This window comes from Hydra vulgaris, chromosome 09, assembly GCF_038396675.1.
Source record: "Hydra vulgaris chromosome 09, alternate assembly HydraT2T_AEP".
NCBI lineage: Eukaryota > Metazoa > Cnidaria > Hydrozoa > Anthoathecata > Hydridae > Hydra > Hydra vulgaris.
In genome coordinates this window covers 33095362-33116606 of record NC_088928.1, presented here as the reverse complement: position 1 = coordinate 33116606, position 21245 = coordinate 33095362, and the positions used below count along the sequence as shown (strand labels likewise).

Sequence of the window (21245 nt, the reverse complement as noted above, 5' to 3'; positions counted from 1 at the left end):
TATGCATCTTCTTCTATAAGCTGTAATGGTCGACGACTTACTCTTGAGGATCTACTCATGTCTTTTTTCCAGGTGTTATTGATAACAACGGATTAATTGGACAAGAATCATTGACAAGATTTTCAACTAGTGGAGGTTGATAAAAAAATAGGAAAGGTATTGGTAAGTCCATATTTCTCAGGTGTTAAAGGTTTTTAAGGGTAAGAAGGTTTATTAAAAGCATTCTCTGGTGAAGGTTCAATATGATTTGTTTGATCAATAATCATAGCAGAACTTGTTGGTGCTAAGTGTCTTAGCGAAACTGTGGTTCTCTTCCATCTGGGTACCTTATGTGAGCATATTGAGGATTATCATCTATGAGTTAAACTTCATCTACCAGTGGTTCATACTTATTATTATGTAAATGTTTTTTCTTTAGTATTGGTTCAGGATGACATAAACATGAAGGTACAGTGCATCCAGTGGCTGTTTTACAAAGGTGCTTAAACATTCTTTCATGAGGTGTCACCATTGTTTTTAGTATTTATTAAAGATCTTATAGGATGGAGAACATCTGGCAATACTTTTTCCCAAGCTTTGATGGGTAAGTTGTGTTGTCTAGTAGCAATCTCAATAGACTTCATTATGGTTCCATTATACTTTTCTGCTTGACCATTCCCTTGGGGATTATATGCCGTAGTATGAATGTCACAATACCTTTCTCTAGTAAGTATTGTTTTAATTCTTTACTGATGAAGGCTGATCCTCTAATGAATATAACTTGGCAAACCAAAAACCGAGAATACTTGTGACAAACATTTAATACAGTCTGAGATAAAATATCAGGACACAGGATTGCAAAAGGAAAATGAGAATACTCATCAATTATAGTTAAAAAATACTTGTTATTAGTTTCTGAAGGAAAGGTCCTTTAAAATCTAAGTTCAAATGTTCCAGTGGTTGTGTCGTCTTTATCAAATTGGATTTTAGTAGTTTATAGTATCTAGGCTTACATTCACAACATAATTTGCACTGATTAGTTATTAGTTTAACATCATCAATTGAGAAAGGTAAATTACTATTTTCAATAAAAGCATAAAATCTAGTTATTCCAGGATGACAGAGTGATTGATGAATCTGAATTAAGTTGTCAGTGTTTGTGCTGATTCCAAGGTTCTAGCTTTTGAAAACATTTCATTCATACTTATTGCACTGTTTTCTAGTAGTTACTGTCTTATAATTTGTAAGTTTATCCCTGTTGTAAATGCATCTCTAATATATTCATCGCGATATTCAATAGCAGACACCTGTTTAAAGTTACATTCTTTTGCTAAAACTTTAGGCGCATGTAAATACATGCGCTTAAAGGTATTTTTATTCATAGGATAGTAATAAAATAATGAGTTAATCATTGTAATTAAATAGTTTTTTTGTTTGTTTATAATTATATTTATAAAAAAATTTAAGTTATATAAATAAATGATTTGTAACTATATTGTTTTGATCTTTGTTTATAGCTTAATAACATAGTTACAATGAGTAACGAAGTATTAGCCCTAATATTTGTTATGGCTGACACAGCCTTTTTAATGTTTCTTTCTGTTTATTTTGTATCTTTTCTAAAGTTTGCCATGTTTTAGTTTTATATATATAAATAAAAATTATATCTATAGTTCTATAAATAGTTGATTTTGAGAGTACAGAAGAACAAGTTATTTTAATTACTTGTACTTTCCATCCAACTTACATGTGTTGTCTTAAAGCCAAAACCATAAAATAATTGTGTATACATTAAACATTTTTTAAATTACCACAAAAATCAAACTTAATTGACTTGAATTTTTTTTTTTAGTGCAGAATCTTTTTTTTATTTTTTATGCTTTAATTATTATTCAATTTTATTTGCTTTGTTTTATTATTTTTTTATTGACTGATTTATTTAAGGATTGCCACAATGGAGTGTATATATATTAATTAATTTGAATAGGTAAATCATTTAAGGAGGGTACATACATTGACTGATTTTATTAGATAAAACATGCAAGGAATATATATACATCGACTAACTTGATTAGGTAAAACATGCAAGGAGTGTACATGTGTCAACTCAGGATTTTAATAATAATAATAAATTTGCTGTACCCATTCAATTTAATGTGGTGAATCTAACACCTGTAGATGTTTAAACTCTGACAGTCTTTGCAAAAAAAAATTTTTTTTTTCATTGTTTATATATATATTATTTTGTTTGTTTTCAAAACGATCAAACTTGTTCTTGAAGTTATTTACATCGTCAGAATTGATTATCTCTTCTGTTAAATTTGTTAACTATTCTGTTTGTGAAAAAGTTAAATCTTATGGTAGAATGTGCAAGTTGTTTTTGTATTTTCTGTTTATGACCTTGGAATCATTCTCCTTGAATGATTCCAAGGTCATACACAGAAAGTACAAAAATACATGTATGACCAATAGAATCATTCTCCTAGAATAATTAATTATTGCATAATTAATTATTCTAAGAGAATGATTCCATTGAACTTAATCTATAATTTTATTTATTTTATAATATTGAATCATATCACTTCTTGCTCTTCTTGTTTTTAAAGTAGTCAAGTTAAATCTTTTCAGTCTATCTTCATAGCAAACACTCTTTCAATGAGTTATTTGTGTAGCCCTATATTGTATTTTTTCAAGTTTGTTAATGTCCTTTTGGTAATAAAGGCTCCATACAGGCGCCACAAACTATAAGTGTGGGCGAACCAATGAGGTATACAATAATTTCATTGTAATTTCATCTAATTGAAGGAAAGATCTGACCAAGTTTTCTATTAGCTTTTGTTGCAATTGTGTTGATATTTGACATCATTCAATATCATAACACCAAGATCTCTCTCTCTAGCATAGTTTTAGTTTAGCACATTTTGGTTAATTATATCAAGTTTACTGCACATATAGTATTTGTGGTTCAAGTTTCTTATATACATATAGTATTTGTAGTTCAAGTTATCTTATATGCCAATATGCATAATTTTGCATTTTTCATTTTTGAAATTGATTAGCCATTTTTTGCTCCATTTAACCAGCTTACATGCTGTAATGTTTAAATGTCTTTGATTGTTTTAATGACTGAAATAATTTTTGTGTTGTCTGCATATAGTTTGCCATTATTAATTATCTCATGTATTAAATCATTTATATAAGTAACAAATAAAAGGGTTCCAATAACTGATCCTTGTGGTACTCTACTTATTACTTTTTTTCCTTTTAGAGCTGATTACGCCGAGAACTACTCTTTTTGTTCATTTGCTCAAAAAACTTTTAAACCAACGTATTAAATGTTCTTAAATTTCATATGATTGTAGTTTTAATAATAATCTTTTATGCATAAGTCAAAAGCTTTAGCAATGTCTAGAAAAGCTATATCTATTGCTAAATTGTTCTCAAGAGCTTGGGTTATTATGTCTAATGTTTTGAGTAAATTTGTGCAACAACTTTTGGATGATACAAAACCATGTTAAGAGCCAGAGAGTAAACTATTCTTAGTCAAGTGATTTTTTAGTGTGTCTTTTATTACACTTTCCATCACTTTGCATACTATCAATGTTAGTGATACTGGTCTATAATTTGTTACTTTTAGTTTATCTCCTTTTTTAAACAGAGGGGTAATATTTGCATATAAACCTGGAACAATGCCGCTCAAGAATGAGCGATCAAAAATAATTGATAGTGGTTTTGAAATACTTTTGCAACATTCTTTTAGTACTCTAGGGTTTATTGTTTCTACTCCAGTTGATTTATAAACATTTATAGTTGCAAGCTTCTTACTAACTATTTCGATATGAAATGTCGAATATGGGCATAAAATATTGCATTGTTTTGGAAACTCTGGCAGGTTTTCAGCTTCAATAGTAAAAACTGTGCTGAAAAATTGTTTAGTATGTTAGCAGTTTCAGATAAATTGGTAGTAACTATTCCATTTTCATTCTCAAGAGCTTGAATATAGTCTTTTATTTGATTTTTATTATTTATATATTTGTAAACTATTTTGGAATTCTTCTTAGTATTTTTCGCTATTTTGTGCTCATATTTAACAATTGCATCTTCAATAACCTTTTTTGTTTTGTTTTTGATGTATTTATATTTTGCCTCAAGTTCTTCATCTCTGAATTTTGTATTTCTACACTTTATCCATAAAACTTTTTTTTCTTTAATCAATGTAGATAGTTTTTTTATTAAACCAAGGTGCTTTTTTCCTTTTGTTTGATTTAGTTGACAGTATATTTAAATTGCAAGTGTTTTTATAATGTTCAAACCATTTTCTGTAACACTCATTGGCGTTTAAATTTTTGAATATCTTTGACCAGTCAATACTATTAAAGTGTTTGTTAATTTTATCATAGTTTCCTTTATCATAAATGTAATTTTTTTTAAATTAAACTCCGCTGCAATTTCTTCTGATGAACTGTATATGGAACTGTAGGTTAAAATATAATGACCGTGTTTCATTGATTGTAATGGTGAATGATATTCTAGCTTACATATTCGTAAATTATTTTCGGTCGTTACTAAATCTAATACATAAGTTTCAGTTTGATCATCTAATTGAAATATTGGCTTATTTATATTTTGAAATAAATAACATTTGTCTTAGCAGTCCATGAACATACTAGCTATTTTATTTGGTTCTTCCAGATGTGCATTGCATTCGTCACTCCAATTAATTTTTGCTAAGTTAAAATTCTCATTTAAAATAATGCCATTATATATTTTATTTTAAATCATTTCATGTGCTACTCTGATTGAATTTGTAATTTTCATACAATTTTGAATGTCATTTATTCCAGGATGGTACATGCAACTATATAGTATTGACTCATTTTTAACTTAAATGGTACACCATATTTGTTCAATTTATTGGCTTTGAAGCACACCATTTGAAACAAGGTTTTATTGAGTCTTTGATGTATATGCAAACACCACCTTTGCCACAAATTTGGTCTTGTTCAAACAGCAAATATCCTTGAATGCAAACAACCCAGCAAATATCCTTATTACTTGATTTTTTTGGGTTGATATTCAGCATTTCTCTCAAATCACGATTTCCCAATTTTTTTTTATTGAGTTTTTTCTTGTTTTTTATTTATGCCAACAGATTATGGAAAAAAACTTTGGGACAACCTTGCAAGGTACTATAAATAAAAAAATAAAAATAAATATATATATACACATATATATATATATATATATATATATATATATATATATATATATATATATATATATATATATATATATATATATATATATAGCCCTCTGAATTAGGAGAGATAAGAACAGCAATAAATTGCCGACCATAAACTGTTAGAGTTTGGCATCAGGTCGGCAGAATTATTTTTGTAATTTTCAAAATCCTGATTTAAATTGCAGACATTTTTTCAGAAAAATAAAAAAAATAATGAAGAAACTAAAAAAATATATTAGGGTCAAATCATTATATTTCAACCAATTCTCACCAACCCTTCTCACTAAGGTTAGGGGGAGGGGGGGCGGAGGTTTGGGGTAGTATCATTCAAAAGGGGAAGGGGGGAACCAACTTTTAGTTATATAATTAACTTTTGTTAATTCACTTTTAAGATTTCATGCTAGAAAAGTGAATGCTTGTATCTTTGTAAGTTAATTGCCCCCTTTCCCTTTGATTGATGCTACCCCAAACCACCTCCCCCCCACTCCCTCAACTTAGTAAGAGGGGGTGGGGGTGGGTCCAGACTACATACAGACCACTGATTACCTATAATAAAATAGAATTTAAAGAAATAATGGTTTCATTTTGAAATTAATTTAGATATTAAGTATCTAAATATCTAAATTAATTTAGAGACCTTTATTTGAACCATAATGAAGGTCTCTAAAAAGTTACTGTCCCCTTTATTTGTGCCCCTATCTACTATAAAGACCAGATCAAGAAGAGGACTTGATCAATCAATGGTTGAATGTGTTACTAGAAACCAGTGCCCCTCTAATCTGCCAGTTGGCATATTAGAGGGGCGCTGGTTTCTAGTAACACATTCAACCATTGATGATTGAAAAATTGGGTTACTTAAAAATGCTGGCATTTTTAATGTGGATTCGACAAGTTTATAATGTTTGCATTTTCATGCATATGCTGTTAATATATATGCTGTTAATCTTAGATCAAAACAAAATGTTAGAAAAATTTAAAAGCATCTCAAAATGGCTGGAAAATGGACTTTTTAGGCAAGCAGACATTTTGCTTTTAGATATATTTAAGTTCTAAACTGCAACAAGCTGCCTATATTTTGTCCATTTATTGCAGGCAGTAGTAGCTAATCAGAAAACTTATCTGTAAAAACTTGTGGATGAATAGAATAATGCTACAGTTAGTTTCATTTTGGCATATTTTAGCAATTTTAGAATTTTTTCCAAAGTTGAGAAGGTCATAATTTTTTCAAATTTAGCACAAGTTAATAAAAACCATTTTTTTAAAGAGAGAACTATCCAGAAAATAGTTTTAGAAAAAATGAGACACTTGTTGAAAGTGAGAAAAAAGTTATACAGCTCTAAAGTAGTCTGTTTTGACCATTTGTAAAAAGGGTAGCCACTGTGTTATGTTTCTAAGGCTATAATTTCTGAACCGTTGTACTTGGAAGTCTGAAATTTCAAATTTAACCTATCTACATAATGCACATAACAATATGTAAAAATCATGAAAATCAGAGATGGTGCCCCACAGGCGATTGGTTGAAGCATAATGATTTGAACCACTAGCATATTGTAAAATACAGTGAATAGGGACAGTTTTTAGGGTTTTTCTAGTACCACTGACTAAAAATATAGTTTTGTGATTGTATTTTCTTGTGCTAAGTATGGCCATTTACTACTTTACGAAATTTTTTAAATTTGATAAATAAAATTAATAACTATTATTCTTATTTTTTCTGTCTACCCTTATTAACCCCACATGTGAGGTGAAGTTGCCAATTGTTTTAGATGTTGTCTTTATTCGACCTTTGATAGAGGTATAATAGGGACAGTGTTGAAGTTTTAAAAATGTAGTGTGTGTGTACCTAGTATAATAAGTCGAAGAAGATATAAGCTTTATTCATTTCTCCCATAAGACTAATTACAAAAATTGTAAAACGCAATATTTTTATAATAATCTAAATGTCATATTTTGAAATCAATACATAATTAATGATAATTATGTAAATATGGCATATTATACATGCCTTTTTTTTTCCATACAATATATAGTCTTTTAACCTTATTGATTCTTGTTCTTGTTGATCTTATCACAAGTTTTTTCTTGTTCTTGTTGACCTTCTCACTGGTTTTTTTGTGGTTATAGGAGGTTTGGTTGTTGTTGGTGGATCAATTGTTGCATGAGAGTTCATTAGTGGAAATCCAAGTGGTTTGGTGGTATTATTGGTTCGACAGCAAATTTCATTGGTATATTGTTTTGTGAATTTTTGAGTCGAGTTTCTGATGATATAGGAGGATATTCAAAACTATGACCCGAAATATTAGGGTTTCTTGTCAATGGAAATATTTCTTGTAAAAATCTTTGGTTTAGAAGTGTGTATATATGGCTCCCATCTATTCTTACTTGATAATGTTGATGCGGCAAGGTTTCAGCAATTTGTCCTGTGTTTTGCGATTTTGTTGGCAGGTTGCCATGGTAATTTTGAATTGCTATGCTCAAATCTATAGTTAGCGGTCGGTGATATTGAGGTTTTTTAAACTTTAATGAATTATGATATTGTTTTATGATAGCTCTTTCACGCATATTGGTTAATTCAGACCATTCCCTTCTAAATGGTATTGGGTTTGATAAGTGGTCATTTATAGTTCTCCCAAACAATAATTCGGCTGGAGATACTCCAATATCTTGAGCTAGTGTGTTTCTGTGTAATATATGTATTCAATAAACGCTTCATCCATTTTGCAGCAGCCTCTGCTCTGCTGTTGCTTTGTGGGTAATAGGAGGAAGATAATTGATACTTTATGCCCCAATCATTTAAAAAGGATTTTATCTTGTAAGAGCTTTTTTTTAAATGTTTTATCCTACTCATAGCGCCTTGTACAATAAGTCGAAACAGATATAAACTTTGTTCTCTTCTCCCATAAGACTAGTTACAATAAATCGTAAAATCCAGTATATATATATATATATATATATATATATATATATATATATATATATATATATATATATATATATGTATATATATATATATATATATGTATATATATATATATATATATATATATATATATATATATGATATATATATATATATATATATATATATATATATATATATATATATATATATATATATATATATATATATATATATATATATATATATATACAACCCTCAGAATTAGATTCGGCTATGCTGACCTAACTGCTGACCTTAAAGTGTTTGAGGTTGGCATTTTTTTGCCGTATATAATTAATATTTTTAGTATATAATTCCGAGGGTTGTATGTGTATATATATATGTATATATATATATTTTTTTGCTTCTATGTTTTATGGTAAGACCTTTGTATCAAACTTTTTTGACGACCGATGCCGACCTTTAAAAGATTGATGTCGGCAAGTTATTGACGACCTCATTTTTCCTAATTCTGAGGGTTGTATATATATATATGATAAACTAAAATTTGAAATCAATAGATAATTAATGATAGTTACGTAAATATGGTATATTATACATACCTAAAATGCACTGGTAACATTTAACACTAAAAAAGGAATAATAAATACACAATTAAACACAATAGATACACAATTGTACCTTAATGACAATAAAATAATAAATTATTTTTAAAATTTTTATTATAATAATTATTAAAAGATTAGATTCAGACTTATCAATATAGTATCACTATGATCTGTTGAAATCTAAATTGTATTTTCTCAAAAACTAGTTAATCAATTAAAAAAATTTTTTTTTCTGCTGAGTACATATTTTAGCAAAAAAAAAAAAAAATTAAGCCTTAACTTTATGGCATCGAAGTAATTATTTTTTTTGTAAAGTATTATTAATCCTCCCATTAAACCCACAATTTAATCCGAAAATTTTTTGGATTTTTTAACACTATTTGAACATTTGCCTCTTTACCTCAGTATTCCCTTCACTTTTGCCCAATAAGATTTAATGGAGGGAGAAGTCGTTTTTCCAACCATTATTTCATACATAGATCTTATGTCAAAGTTTGATTTGTTATAATAGGAGGGTTTTAAAGTCGAAAATCAAAACAGCTTGCCATGCAAGGAGTTTGCAAATGAAATTTTCTCTGACTTTTCTGAATTTGACTAAAATGTACTTAAATCTGTCAAACGGACAGATTTAAGTACAAGTAAGGTTTTGACTAATAATAGTATTGGTTATCTGGAAATATCAAGTGATCTTTTTTACAGTAAGTTTTCAGATTTTCTTTTTCATTATTTTTTGAATTAAAGATATTCTGCATTGTTGCATCTGCTTGTTGTGAATAAGTTTGATTTTGATGAATCAAGTCAACTATTCATTTCGTCTTTTTTTTGCCTGTTTTCTGTTTATAGTTTTGTTCTCCATTTAATATTTTAAGACAATTCTAGCAGTTGATTTTTGAACTTTACATGCTTTTGAAATTATCGCATATGAACATGATGGAGTTTCCATATAAAATTTCAAAATATTTTTTAGATTTTCAAACTTTTAACTCAACATTGGAAATAAGAAAAAAAGAAGTGATTTTTGAGAAAACTAAATTTAAAATCTAAAAAACTTCTAAAAACTTGAAATTAATCAAAATATATTAGTTAACATTAGGTTTTATATTCTGTAATTTCTCACAGTTTAATCAAGTTCTTTATGCAACAATTTAGCAAAGTTTCACAATTACACCTTCAGTGCTTTTGTCTGTGCGGAAATTTTTTTTTTCATACAAACTTTTTTTCACATTTTTTGGTTTATTTTTCAATACAATTTACTGCAATAGCTAATGTCACAGCCAAATTAGAATGTTACCAGTTATATGGGCCTGAGACTTACTTAATAGAAAAAAAAGTCTATCAGCTGTCTCTGTCACTTAGTAGATATCCAAAAAACCTTTCTGGTTTCTATCCCTATTCACCCCATTTTAATTTAGTAATTATCTTTCATATGTAAATACTGCCTGCTTAACCCCAAATTCTCTATCTATGTATGCACTGAGGCCTCAAATAATAGCTATTTTAGTATGCCAAATAAAAATGATTATTAATTGTTTTATGTGCTAAACCCTCTTTTATTAGGACTATTATTGAGAAAAGATTTTATACCTACAATAAAAATCAGTTGATATGTGTATACACTGAATGTGTCCTCAAATAATTCAGTTGGTCAATATATGCTTAAATCCACCTGAAAATAAAAAAACAAAATTAGAAAGTTCTTTTTTTTCCCTTAGATTTCTATTTTGCGGTTTTAAAAAAAACAGTTAAATTTTATGAGAAATTATTTAATAATGTATTACTGATGTATGTGCAACAAAGTGTTACACAGTAAGAACAAAGTGTTACACAGTAACAACAAAGTGTTACACAGTTCTTAATACTATATTTTAATGGCTGCAAAAACTATTTTCTAAAAATTACAAAAATGGATGTTTATTTTCTGTATACCAGATATTAAATTTCAATATAATTATATAATTATCACATACATAAGATAAAGTTAAAAGTAAATAGGTTTTAGATATTGAGACTTTAAATTAGTATTTTTTTTAAAGTATATGTTGAACAAAAAATTATATATAAATTTAAGTTCTTTAACTTTCTCAGATAATTAATTTATCAGATTTAGAATGCAATTACACAAACTCAGGTGATGGATGTCGTCGGTTAAGCAAGGTATAATAAAAATGTATTTATAAATTTTAACCAAGTTTTAAAAAGATTTGTACTAAGGATGTTTTAGGCTGAATCTGATCTCACTTCTGCAACAGATTGGGGCTTACAGTGCCTTGCAAATTTCAACTCAGCTTTTTCTCAATTTTAATTCAGTTATTTACTGTAAACAACTATCGCCTTATTGTTTACATTCTTATATTAATGAATGGCAACGCTTTCACGCTTTCACGCTTTCACTCTTTTTTATGTCTTCTTGGATTATTGTTTACTACTGATCTTTTATGGAAGCCATATATACAATTGGTTGCTAAATTAGCATCTGTTGATGTTGCTTCTTTTTATCATGTTTCATAATCATTTTTCTACCCCTAATTCCATTCTCTACCTAAACAAATCTCTTATTTGTTCCTGTATGGAATACTGTTGTCATATTTGGCCTGGTTCTTCTAATAATGCTCTTTTTCTTCTAGACAAGGTTCAAAAACACTTTTTACACTAAAAGAATAAAATTCTTTACAATATTCTTGAGTAGAACTAAAAGTACAAAATTCTTTACAATACTCTTGAGTAGAACTAGAAATATTGTTGTGGTTCTAATGCATCATTATCACTGTTATTATTGTTTTAAATTTTTTTATTTTTTATTTCAACATTTTCAACAGTAAGTTTTCTTTACAACAACTGGTTCAGAAGAATCTGTGACAGATGAAACCAAAAACTCATTAGCAAATATTTTTGGATTAAAAAGTTTGACTTCAACTTTTCTGGAGGAAAATCCTCCAGAAATCTTAGATGGAGTAAAGGCTTTTGCATAAGCTTTGCTTGCAACTGAATCTTTTTTTTTTTTTTTTTTTTAACATCTTCGCTTCCAACAAGGCTGCAGGCAGCCACTAATTAAAGTTGGAAGTTACTGGAAGAGAAAAGATAAAGATTGTAGAGCAAGATAACGATTGACGGACGACTTAAAGGATTGCAAATTATATGAATCAGGAAAACAAGATGAAGGAAGCGAATTCCAAAGAGCTGATGCTCGAGGAAAAAAACTAGACGAATAAGTGTTTTTAGAGCACTTAGGAACAGTCACAGAAAAAGGATGAGACTTGATTGAATGACGAGTAACATGAGAATGAATTTTAGTAGATGGCACAAGAGACACTAGCTCTTTAGAGCAGTGCCCATTATAGTATTTGTAGAAAAGAGAAAGAGAAGCAACATTACGACGATGTGATAATGGTTGGAGGTTGGCTGCAAGAACAGGTCCAACTATGTTTATAATGCGTTTTTGCACCTTGTCTAAAAGAGAAAGGGCATCGTTAGAAGACCCACCCCAGATATGGCAACAGTATTTTATATAAGGCCGGATTTGAGATTTATAGAGATAGAAAATAGAATCCGAAGTAAGAAAGTGACAAGTTTGATAAAGAGATGCAACTTTAGCAGATGCTAATTTTGCAACTGATTTGATATATGGTTTCCAAGAAAGATTGGAAGTAAGAGTTAATCCTAGAAGATGAAGAGTAGATGACTCATCAAGTACATCACCGTTCATAAATATAGAAAGATCTAAATTATTGTGATAACGATTTGCTGAAAAAAATTGAGTTTTATCTGTATTGAAGTTCACCAGCCACTGTGAGCCCCATGCTGTAGCAGAAGTGAGATCCTTTTCAAGCTCAGATGCCTCCTCCAAGCAATCAGAGAGTGTTAGTTTCTTATCACGACAAGAATAAATGGTAGTATCATTAGCAAACAATGCCACCTTAGATGTGAGAATATCTGGAAGATCGTTGATGTAAATTAAAAAGAGTATAGGGCCAAGGATAGAACCTTGAGGAACCCCTGAAGTTACAGAATAAGAAGAAGAGTGCTGTCCATTGAGGACAACTTTTATGCTACGAATGGAAAGGAAAAGAAGAAAGCTAATGGAGAAGATCAGTATGCCAAACTCTATTAAAAGCTTTAGAAATGTCAAGAGCGATGGCCTTAACCTCTCCACCTTTATCTAATGTACCATAAAACCTATCAGTTATTACTGTTAGCAAATCAGCTGTAGAACGAGAAGATCGAAATCTATATTGATGGTCAGAAAGTGAGTTATTAGATTCAAGATGAGAGATTAAGTCTTTGTTAATTAGAGATTCAAAAACCTTGCTTATGATAGGAAGAAGACTAATGGGACGGTAGTTAGACGAATCAGATCGCTCTCCAGAATTTTTGAAGATAGGGATAACGGGTGCCGCTTTCCAGCAGGCTGGAAAACAAGACTCTGATAAGTACTTGTTAAATAGTTTTGAGAGTATAGACGACAGCTCCGGAGAACACTTCTGCAAGACAATAACAGGTATGTTGTCCGGGCCACAAGCTGTAGAAGAGTCTAGGCAGGAAATCACTTTAGATACAGAAGCTGGAGTGATACGAATATCAAGCAATGGATCAACCTGTTTGTTGGCAATATCAGGTAGAACGCAACTAGTGGGATCAAGAGATGATATTGATGAAAAGTTATTATTGATACTGTTAAAGATTCTCCAGATGTCACAAGAGCCTAATTTTTGAGATGAGATACAAGATTTCATGACCTGAGAATAGCGGGTTTTGGCGTTAGACGAAACCTTTTTACAATGGTTTCTAGCAGTAATAAACAGGCGTCTGTTTTCTGGAGAATTGTTTTGCTGATAAATATGAAAATTGGCAATCGCAGCAGCACAGTGTTCAATTGGCAATCGCAGCAGCACAGTGTGAGAAAAACCATGGAGGAGAGTGAGGCTTGACCTGGAATCGTGGAGAGGGAACAAAAGATTCCATGCCAGCCTGAACCCATGAAGTTATGTAAGATACCCATTTGTTGACAGGAAGACAAAAAATTTCGCCCAAGGGCCATCATGAAGAAAATCACAGAAAGAATCCCAGTCAGCTTTACTGTAGTTGTAAGAGGTACGATAATAGGGGGATTCAGGTGATGAAGAAGAATGAGATATTAGTTTTAGAGAGATCAAACTGTGATCAGAAGCACCTAAGGGTGAATGTGGAGAAACTAAGCACTGACTAGGATCAGAAACAAGACATAAGTCGAGTAGAGAAGGTAAATGATTCGGGTTGTCAGGAAAACGAGTTGGAAAGTTGACTATTTGAGTTAGGGATTGTGAAAGGCAAAAGTTGTGAGCTTTAAAGCCTGCAGAGTTGCTGACACTAGAGCGAAGCCATTCAGAGTGGTGAGCATTAAAGTCACCAACAACAACTCTATTAGCTGATGGATAAAGAGAGAGGGCTTGGTCAATATGATCAGAAATAACATCAAAAAGAGTCCAGTCTTGAGATGAAGGAGAGCGATATAGAACAAATAGAAAAGCAATAGAGTGAAGTGGTGCTAAATGAAAGCACATGAAAGAATAGTCTGTGGATTCAAACCTAGTTTCATGACAAATGGGTGAATTCTTACGAATATAAATGCCCAGGCCAAGCATGTGACTATTGGAGTCTCTATGAATTAAAGGAAGATAACCATCAATACTAAGATTGCAAGATGAGACAGCTGAACTCAAATTAGTCTCACAAAGAGCAAGTAGGTCTGGTGAACATTGCAAGAGATAAGACTCAACAGAAGAAAAGTTACTTCGAAGACCATTTATAGTTTTCGGTACTTTATTCATTTTAAAATTAGATTGAAGAACTTGACTCAAAGCATAGATAGTACTCAGAACACTGTTTAATAGCCCAAGCAATTGCCTCATTACTACTAATAAACCCTAAGCCGTAACAAAGGGCTCCAAATGTGGCCTCCGCAATGCACACTAAAAGTACAAACAGGGACACCATCCATGCACAACATGGCACTGGTAATACTTTGATATTTTTCAACTGTTGATGGAATTAGCCTCTCTGAGAGTTACCACAGAGTTCGGGAAACCTGACTACCAGCCAGTCTCAGAACCATAAAACTGAGTTTTAGAGCTGTACCCTCATTAGGAGATAATAGAATGAGTTGCCTAGTCATAAAAACAGGTACAAGCAAAACCCATGCATTAAGTCAAGAAGATCCAGCATTCAACATCCTAAACTGGAAACAATGTATTAAAAATACATCTGCGCCAGCCTAATAGATGAAGAAGGGGTGCGAAGCTGGTCAACAGATAGAATCTGTTTACCCCTTATTTATCTATATTTTATATGGTCATTGTTGTTGGATTGAATACAATCCTCACCCAATCATTCTTAGGCTGCATTATAGTAATGTTTCAATAGCTCAAACACTGACCAATTTCATTACTGCAGCTTGTGGCAACAATGTGGTGACAGCATAGTCACTTTTTTTTGGTAGCAGGAAAAAATCCACTCGGAAAATATCCACCCAAAAAAATCCCCCTGGAAAAAATCATTCAGGATTTTTTTTACAGTGCATAAAATAAACGATATATCAATATAATAGTTGTTTATAATATAAATATTTATACATACTTATTATAATACAAACAAAACCTTAATCCTTCATTTTTCATAAATCAACTGACAAAAAGGTAGAACATACAAGGATTGTACGCACATTGACTGACAAATAGGTAGAACATGCAAGAAGTGCCACTAGATTGACTGAGGGTTTTAGTTTGGGCAGGCAATCTATCAATTTCAAAACAATATTTTTTTTTTTAATTTTATTTTTTGTGGGGGATTTTTTCCTAGAACCCTTTTTTTTTGCTAAATCTAGATACGCAATTGAAACATGGTTGTGGTTGGCACAACCATGTTTAAAAGCAGTTGTTTCAGCATAACTTAAAAGCAGTTGTTTAAGCATAAATCAAAACCAGTTGTTTAAGCATAACTTAAAAGCAGTTGTTTAACCACAACTTAAAGAAAGAGTAACAGCAAACTCATATTCATTTTCATGTTGCTTTTATTAACAGCTCATTGTGAAGTTTTGAAGGGTGCTTACCCACTTCATTTTTTTTTTCATATTAGGTTACTACTTAAATATTATTAGTTACTATTAATAGGGTTTTTTTTGTTATTAAAATAAAATTTTTTAGAAGTAAATTTAAAATGATCTAACCAAAGCACAACTAATTTTGCAGAGTCAGTAATTATTGCACCTGTTATCTCTTTAACAAGTTGTGTATATATAAAAATAACCCTCTAAGATCAAAAGTATGTATTGATCAAGGGGGCGATTTCTCTCCTACTACTGTGTTCTCCTATTATACTGTATTGGTGACAATTTAACATTCATGAAAAGTATGCTTCTTAGAGTTCAATAAGGACTATAATAATTTTTTTTTAAATATTTTTCTAGGTAGTAATTCCAGAACTGATTATGGTATTACTGTTATGCATTGTGTTGGTCTTTTTCAGCTGTTTTGGAGCACTTATTTACATATTACCCATGTTTGTTTGGTTATTATACAGGTTATACTGCTTTTTCTCTTTTTTCATATTTTATTTTTGTTTGTTTTTTATATATCATTTTTAAATTATTGAGCCTTAATAAATATATAGTTTTTGATATGATAAGAAGGTGGTTTATGGAGTAGTTAAAAGAAGGTAGTGTATGGAGTAATAATAAGAAGGTAGTGTATAGAGTAATAAGAAGAAGGTAGTGTATGGAGTAGTAATAAGAAAGGTAGTGTATGGAGTAATAATAAGGTAGGTAAGGTAAGGAAGGTAGTGTATGGAGTAATAATAAGAAAGTATTGAATGGAGTAATAAGAAGAAGGCTGTGTATGGAATAATAATAAGAAAGTAGTGTATAGAGTAATAAGAAGGTAGTGTATGGAGTAATAAGAAGAAGGTAGTGTATGGAGTAATAAGAAGGGAGTGTATGGAGTAATAATAACTTGGAGTTCTAAGTCAGTAGCTCCTTTGTTAGTGACGGACAAGTAACTATCACAAATTGTACACTTAACCTCATTTTTGTTGCGCCCTTCAGCAAAGCATGAATAATTTATTTTCATAGTACTTGAAAACTTGCATTTTCTCTTTGTAAAAATTGAAGTCATTTAAAAAAAAAAAATGAAATTCAAGCCCTTTTATTGAACAACAATTGGAAAATTAAAGTGCGCAAAATTAAAAGTAGAACCTAAAGTTTTAGTTAAAGCTATTCTTTAACTAAAACTTCAGGTTCTACTTTTAACGTTGCGTTCTATAGAACGTCAAAAAAAAACTTTTAAAAGTTTCAAGAGTAGCTAAGTTTAAATGAGGAAATATATGTAAAAAAAGCATATGAAATAGCATATAAATAAAAATATTAAATATTAAAAAAGCTGGACATTTGAAATGTTTTTAGCTTTGTTTGCCGGACAGAGGATAAAGGATGAAAAAGGAGGACATGTCTTCCTTTTGCTGGACATCTGGCAACCCTATGTATGAAGTAATAATAAGATGGTAGTGTATGGAGTTATAAGAAGAAGGTAGTGTATGGAGTAGTAAGAAAGATTACGGATTATTAATTCTGCCAATAAGAGTTTTACTTGTAAAAGTACTTAATAAAATTTATTTACATCACTAAAAGTACTTAATAAAATTTATTTACATCACTAAAAGTACTTAATAATATTATTTACATCATTAAAAATACATAATAATATTTATTTACATCACTAAAAATACTTAATAAAATTTATTTACATCACTAAAAGTACTTAATAAAATTTATTTACATCACTAAAAATACCTAATAAAATTTATTTACATCACTAAAAGTACTTAATAAAATTTATTTACATCACTAAAAGTACTTAATGAAATTTATTTACATCACTAAAAATACCTAATAAAATTTATTTACATCACTAAAAGTACTTAATAAAATTTATTTACATCACTAAAAGTACTTAATGAAATTTATTTACATCACTAAAAGTACTTAATAAAATTTATTTACATCACTAAAAGTACTTAATAAAATTTATTTACATCACTAAAAGTACTTAATAAAATTTATTTACATCACTAAAAGTACTTAATAAAATTTATTTACATCACTAAAAGTACTTAATAAAATTTATTTACATCACTAAAAGTACTTAATAAAATTTATTTACATCACTAAAAGTACTTAATAAAATTTATTTACATCACTAAAAGTACTTATTAAAATTTATTTACATCACTAAAAGTACTTAATAAAATTTATTTACATCACTAAAAGTACTTAATAAAATTTATTTACATCACTAAAAGTACTTAATAAAATTTATTTACATCACTAAAAGTACTTAATAAAATTTATTTACATCACTAAAAGTACTTATTAAAATTTATTTACATCACTAAAAGTACTTAATAAAATTTATTTACATCACTAAAAGTACTTATTAAAATTTATTTACATCACTAAAAATACTTAATAAAATTTATTTAAATCACTAAAAATACTTAATAAAATTTTTTCACATCACTAAAAATACTTAATAAAATTTATTTACATCACTAAAAGTACTTAATAAAATTTATTTACATCACTAAAAGTGCTTAATAAAATTTATTTACATCACTAAAAGTACTTAATAAAATTTATTTACATCACTAAAAATACCTAATAAAATTTATTTACATCACTAAAAGTACTTAATAAAATTTATTTACATCACTAAAAGTACTTAATGAAATTTATTTACATCACTAAAAGTACTTAATAAAATTTATTTACATCACTAAAAGTACTTAATAAAATTTATTTACATCACTAAAAGTACTTAATAAAATTTATTTACATCACTAAAAGTACTTAATAAAATTTATTTACATCACTAAAAGTACTTAATAAAATTTATTTACATCACTAAAAGTACTTAATAAAATTTATTTACATCACTAAAAGTACTTAATAAAATTTATTTACATCACTAAAAGTACTTATTAAAATTTATTTACATCACTAAAAGTACTTAATAAAATTTATTTACATCACTAAAAGTACTTAATAAAATTTATTTACATCACTAAAAGTACTTAATAAAATTTATTTACATCACTAAAAGTACTTAATAAAATTTATTTACATCACTAAAAGTACTTATTAAAATTTATTTACATCACTAAAAGTACTTAATAAAATTTATTTACATCACTAAAAGTACTTATTAAAATTTATTTACATCACTAAAAATACTTAATAAAATTTATTTACATCACTAAAAATACTTAATAAAATTTTTTCACATCACTAAAAATACTTAATAAAATTTATTTACATCACTAAAAGTACTTAATAAAATTTATTTACATCACTATAAGTACTTAATAAAATTTATTTACATCACTAAAAGTACTTAATAAAATTTATTTACATCACTTAAAGTACTTAATAAAATTTATTTACATCACTAAAAGTACCTAATAAAATTTATTTACATCACTAAAAGTACTTAATAAAATTTATTTACATCACTAAAAGTACTTAATAAAATTTATTTACATCACTAAAAGTACTTAATAAAATTTATTTACATCACTAAAAGTACTTAATAAAATTTATTTACTTCACTAAAAGTACTTAATAAAATTTATTTACATCACTAAAAGTACTTAATAAAATTTATTTACATCACTAAAAGTACCTAATAAAATTTATTTACATCACTAAAAGTACTTAATGAAATTTATTACAAACTAACTATAAAAAGAAAACTGGAGATTCTTTATTTCTTAAAAAATATTGTCTATAATAATACAATTTCACTTGTTATCTCTTCATGTGTCTACTTTTGTTACGATATATGAATGTATAGATTGTTATATATATGTATAGATTGTTATATAGATGTATAGAATGTATATATTGTTATTTTTATTTATTTATGTATATTTATATGTCAACCAAAATAAAAATACACAAAAAAATAAATAAAACAATGATATAAATGATTTTAATAACCTTGTCAAAGCAACGCAACGAAAAAAAAATTACTTAATAAAGTAATTCCTTTTGTTATTGAAAAAGTGCCAGAACTTTAGTAAATTCATGTAGTTTTAACTTATGTTGCACAAATTTAGAATAAAAATGTGCTTTAACTAAGCATTGTTGTTTAATTTAATAAACTTTAAATGTAAAAACGTAACATATAATATGCTTTCGCATATATTATTAAAAAATTAAGGTTTTGTAACTAAGTTTTAGAAAAAACAAAACTTCATCACGTTTTTTTTAACTTACGTTACATAAAAATTGCAGAAGTTCTTTTGTTATTTTCTTTAAATATATGTATTTCATAAAGTATAAAATTTGACCAACAACAGTTTGAACATGTTAGCTCCATTTTCACTCTAAATTAATTTGGATTATGCAAATAAATTCATGAATAAAATAACATTTTACAATGATACTTTTTTTATCATGCGACAATTAGAAAAACAGTAACTTTCGGAAGCATAAAAATGACTTAAATAAATTTATTTTATTACTAAAGGTTTTAAATAAACTTTAATGTGTCTACATCCATATTCATTTGCTAAAAGTTGACAAAAAAGAGAATAAAGTTTGACTACTTTTTCATTTTCCGTCGTGGAATTGGCTATATAAAAATGTTTTTAGATAAAGAATTAATTGCTATATTTTGCACTTTTTTAAAAACATTATTCTCTGTATAAACTTAGAGACTAAATTCGGACAACAAATTCAGTATGCAGTCTCACAAACAACATGTTTAGTGTTTAACAAAATTTTTGTTTATGTGTATAAATGTTTAATATAATATTATTGTCAATTAAAATAATAACAATTATCTTAACAGTAATATTCATAGTAATAATAATAGTTTGATATTTTTAATATCACTTCAGAAATATAAGTTCTGTAAAGAAAGAAATTTAAATAAAATTGATTAACAACTAAAATCTTTTTTATTACCTAGAATATTGTCAAAGCCTCGAAATCACATATCTTTTTATGACCCTGCTGAAATCCATAACAATAATTTGTTAAATTACTACCTTAAAGAGTCCATTGTGAAATTGCTATATTATTTAGTTGGATTTTTCATCTTCTTATACAGGTTGTTTTTTTTTACCTTTTTGAATTATGTAACTATGTAGTTAAATTTTTTAATTAGGTAAAATGTATTTAAAAATTCAAATCTTTTTGTTTATTTGTTTATAATAAATATTCTGTAAACATTTATAATCTATATCAGTAAACCTTTTTTTTAATCATTATATGTTTGCTTAAAATGTTAAAATGTTGTTTTACAGTTTGTTTGTTTTTTTATAGCTTGATATCAACTCTTGTGTCAGATGAGGCTGAAAAACAGGATTTTGTGACCCAAGATATTTTTCGATAGACAATTGAATAATTTTTTTGTTTAAATTGTAAATTTTTCTTTTAAAAGTTAAAGTTTTTCTTTTATTTTGTATAAATTTTTATGTTTTATTT

The 21245-nt window shown here is 28.1% G+C and overlaps 1 protein-coding gene across 1 annotated transcript; it reads left to right on the top strand.

The window, feature by feature from the left end:
* The first annotated feature begins 1470 nt into the window (after positions 1-1470).
* LOC105845163 (protein cornichon homolog 4) lies at positions 1471-21218 on the top strand. The gene is made up of 5 exons (XM_065805429.1): positions 1471-1589; positions 10817-10885; positions 16170-16282; positions 20728-20868; positions 21084-21218. The coding sequence occupies exons 1-5, from the start codon at positions 1515-1517 to the stop codon at positions 21151-21153; spliced, it is 468 nt and encodes a 155-aa protein (XP_065661501.1). The 5' UTR covers positions 1471-1514; the 3' UTR covers positions 21154-21218.
* The last annotated feature ends 27 nt before the right edge of the window (positions 21219-21245 follow it).

Excerpts from the sequence above, each read along its gene's own strand:
- LOC105845163 (XM_065805429.1), top strand. The coding sequence starts at position 1,515 with ATGAGTAACGAAGTATTAGCCCTAATATTTGTTATGGCTGACACAGCC. Across the intron at positions 1,590-10,816 it reads TGTTTCTTTCTGTTTATTTT|ATAATTAATTTATCAGATTT; the intron begins GTATCTTTTCTA and ends TAACTTTCTCAG. Across the intron at positions 16,283-20,727 it reads TTTGTTTGGTTATTATACAG|AATATTGTCAAAGCCTCGAA; the intron begins GTTATACTGCTT and ends TTTATTACCTAG.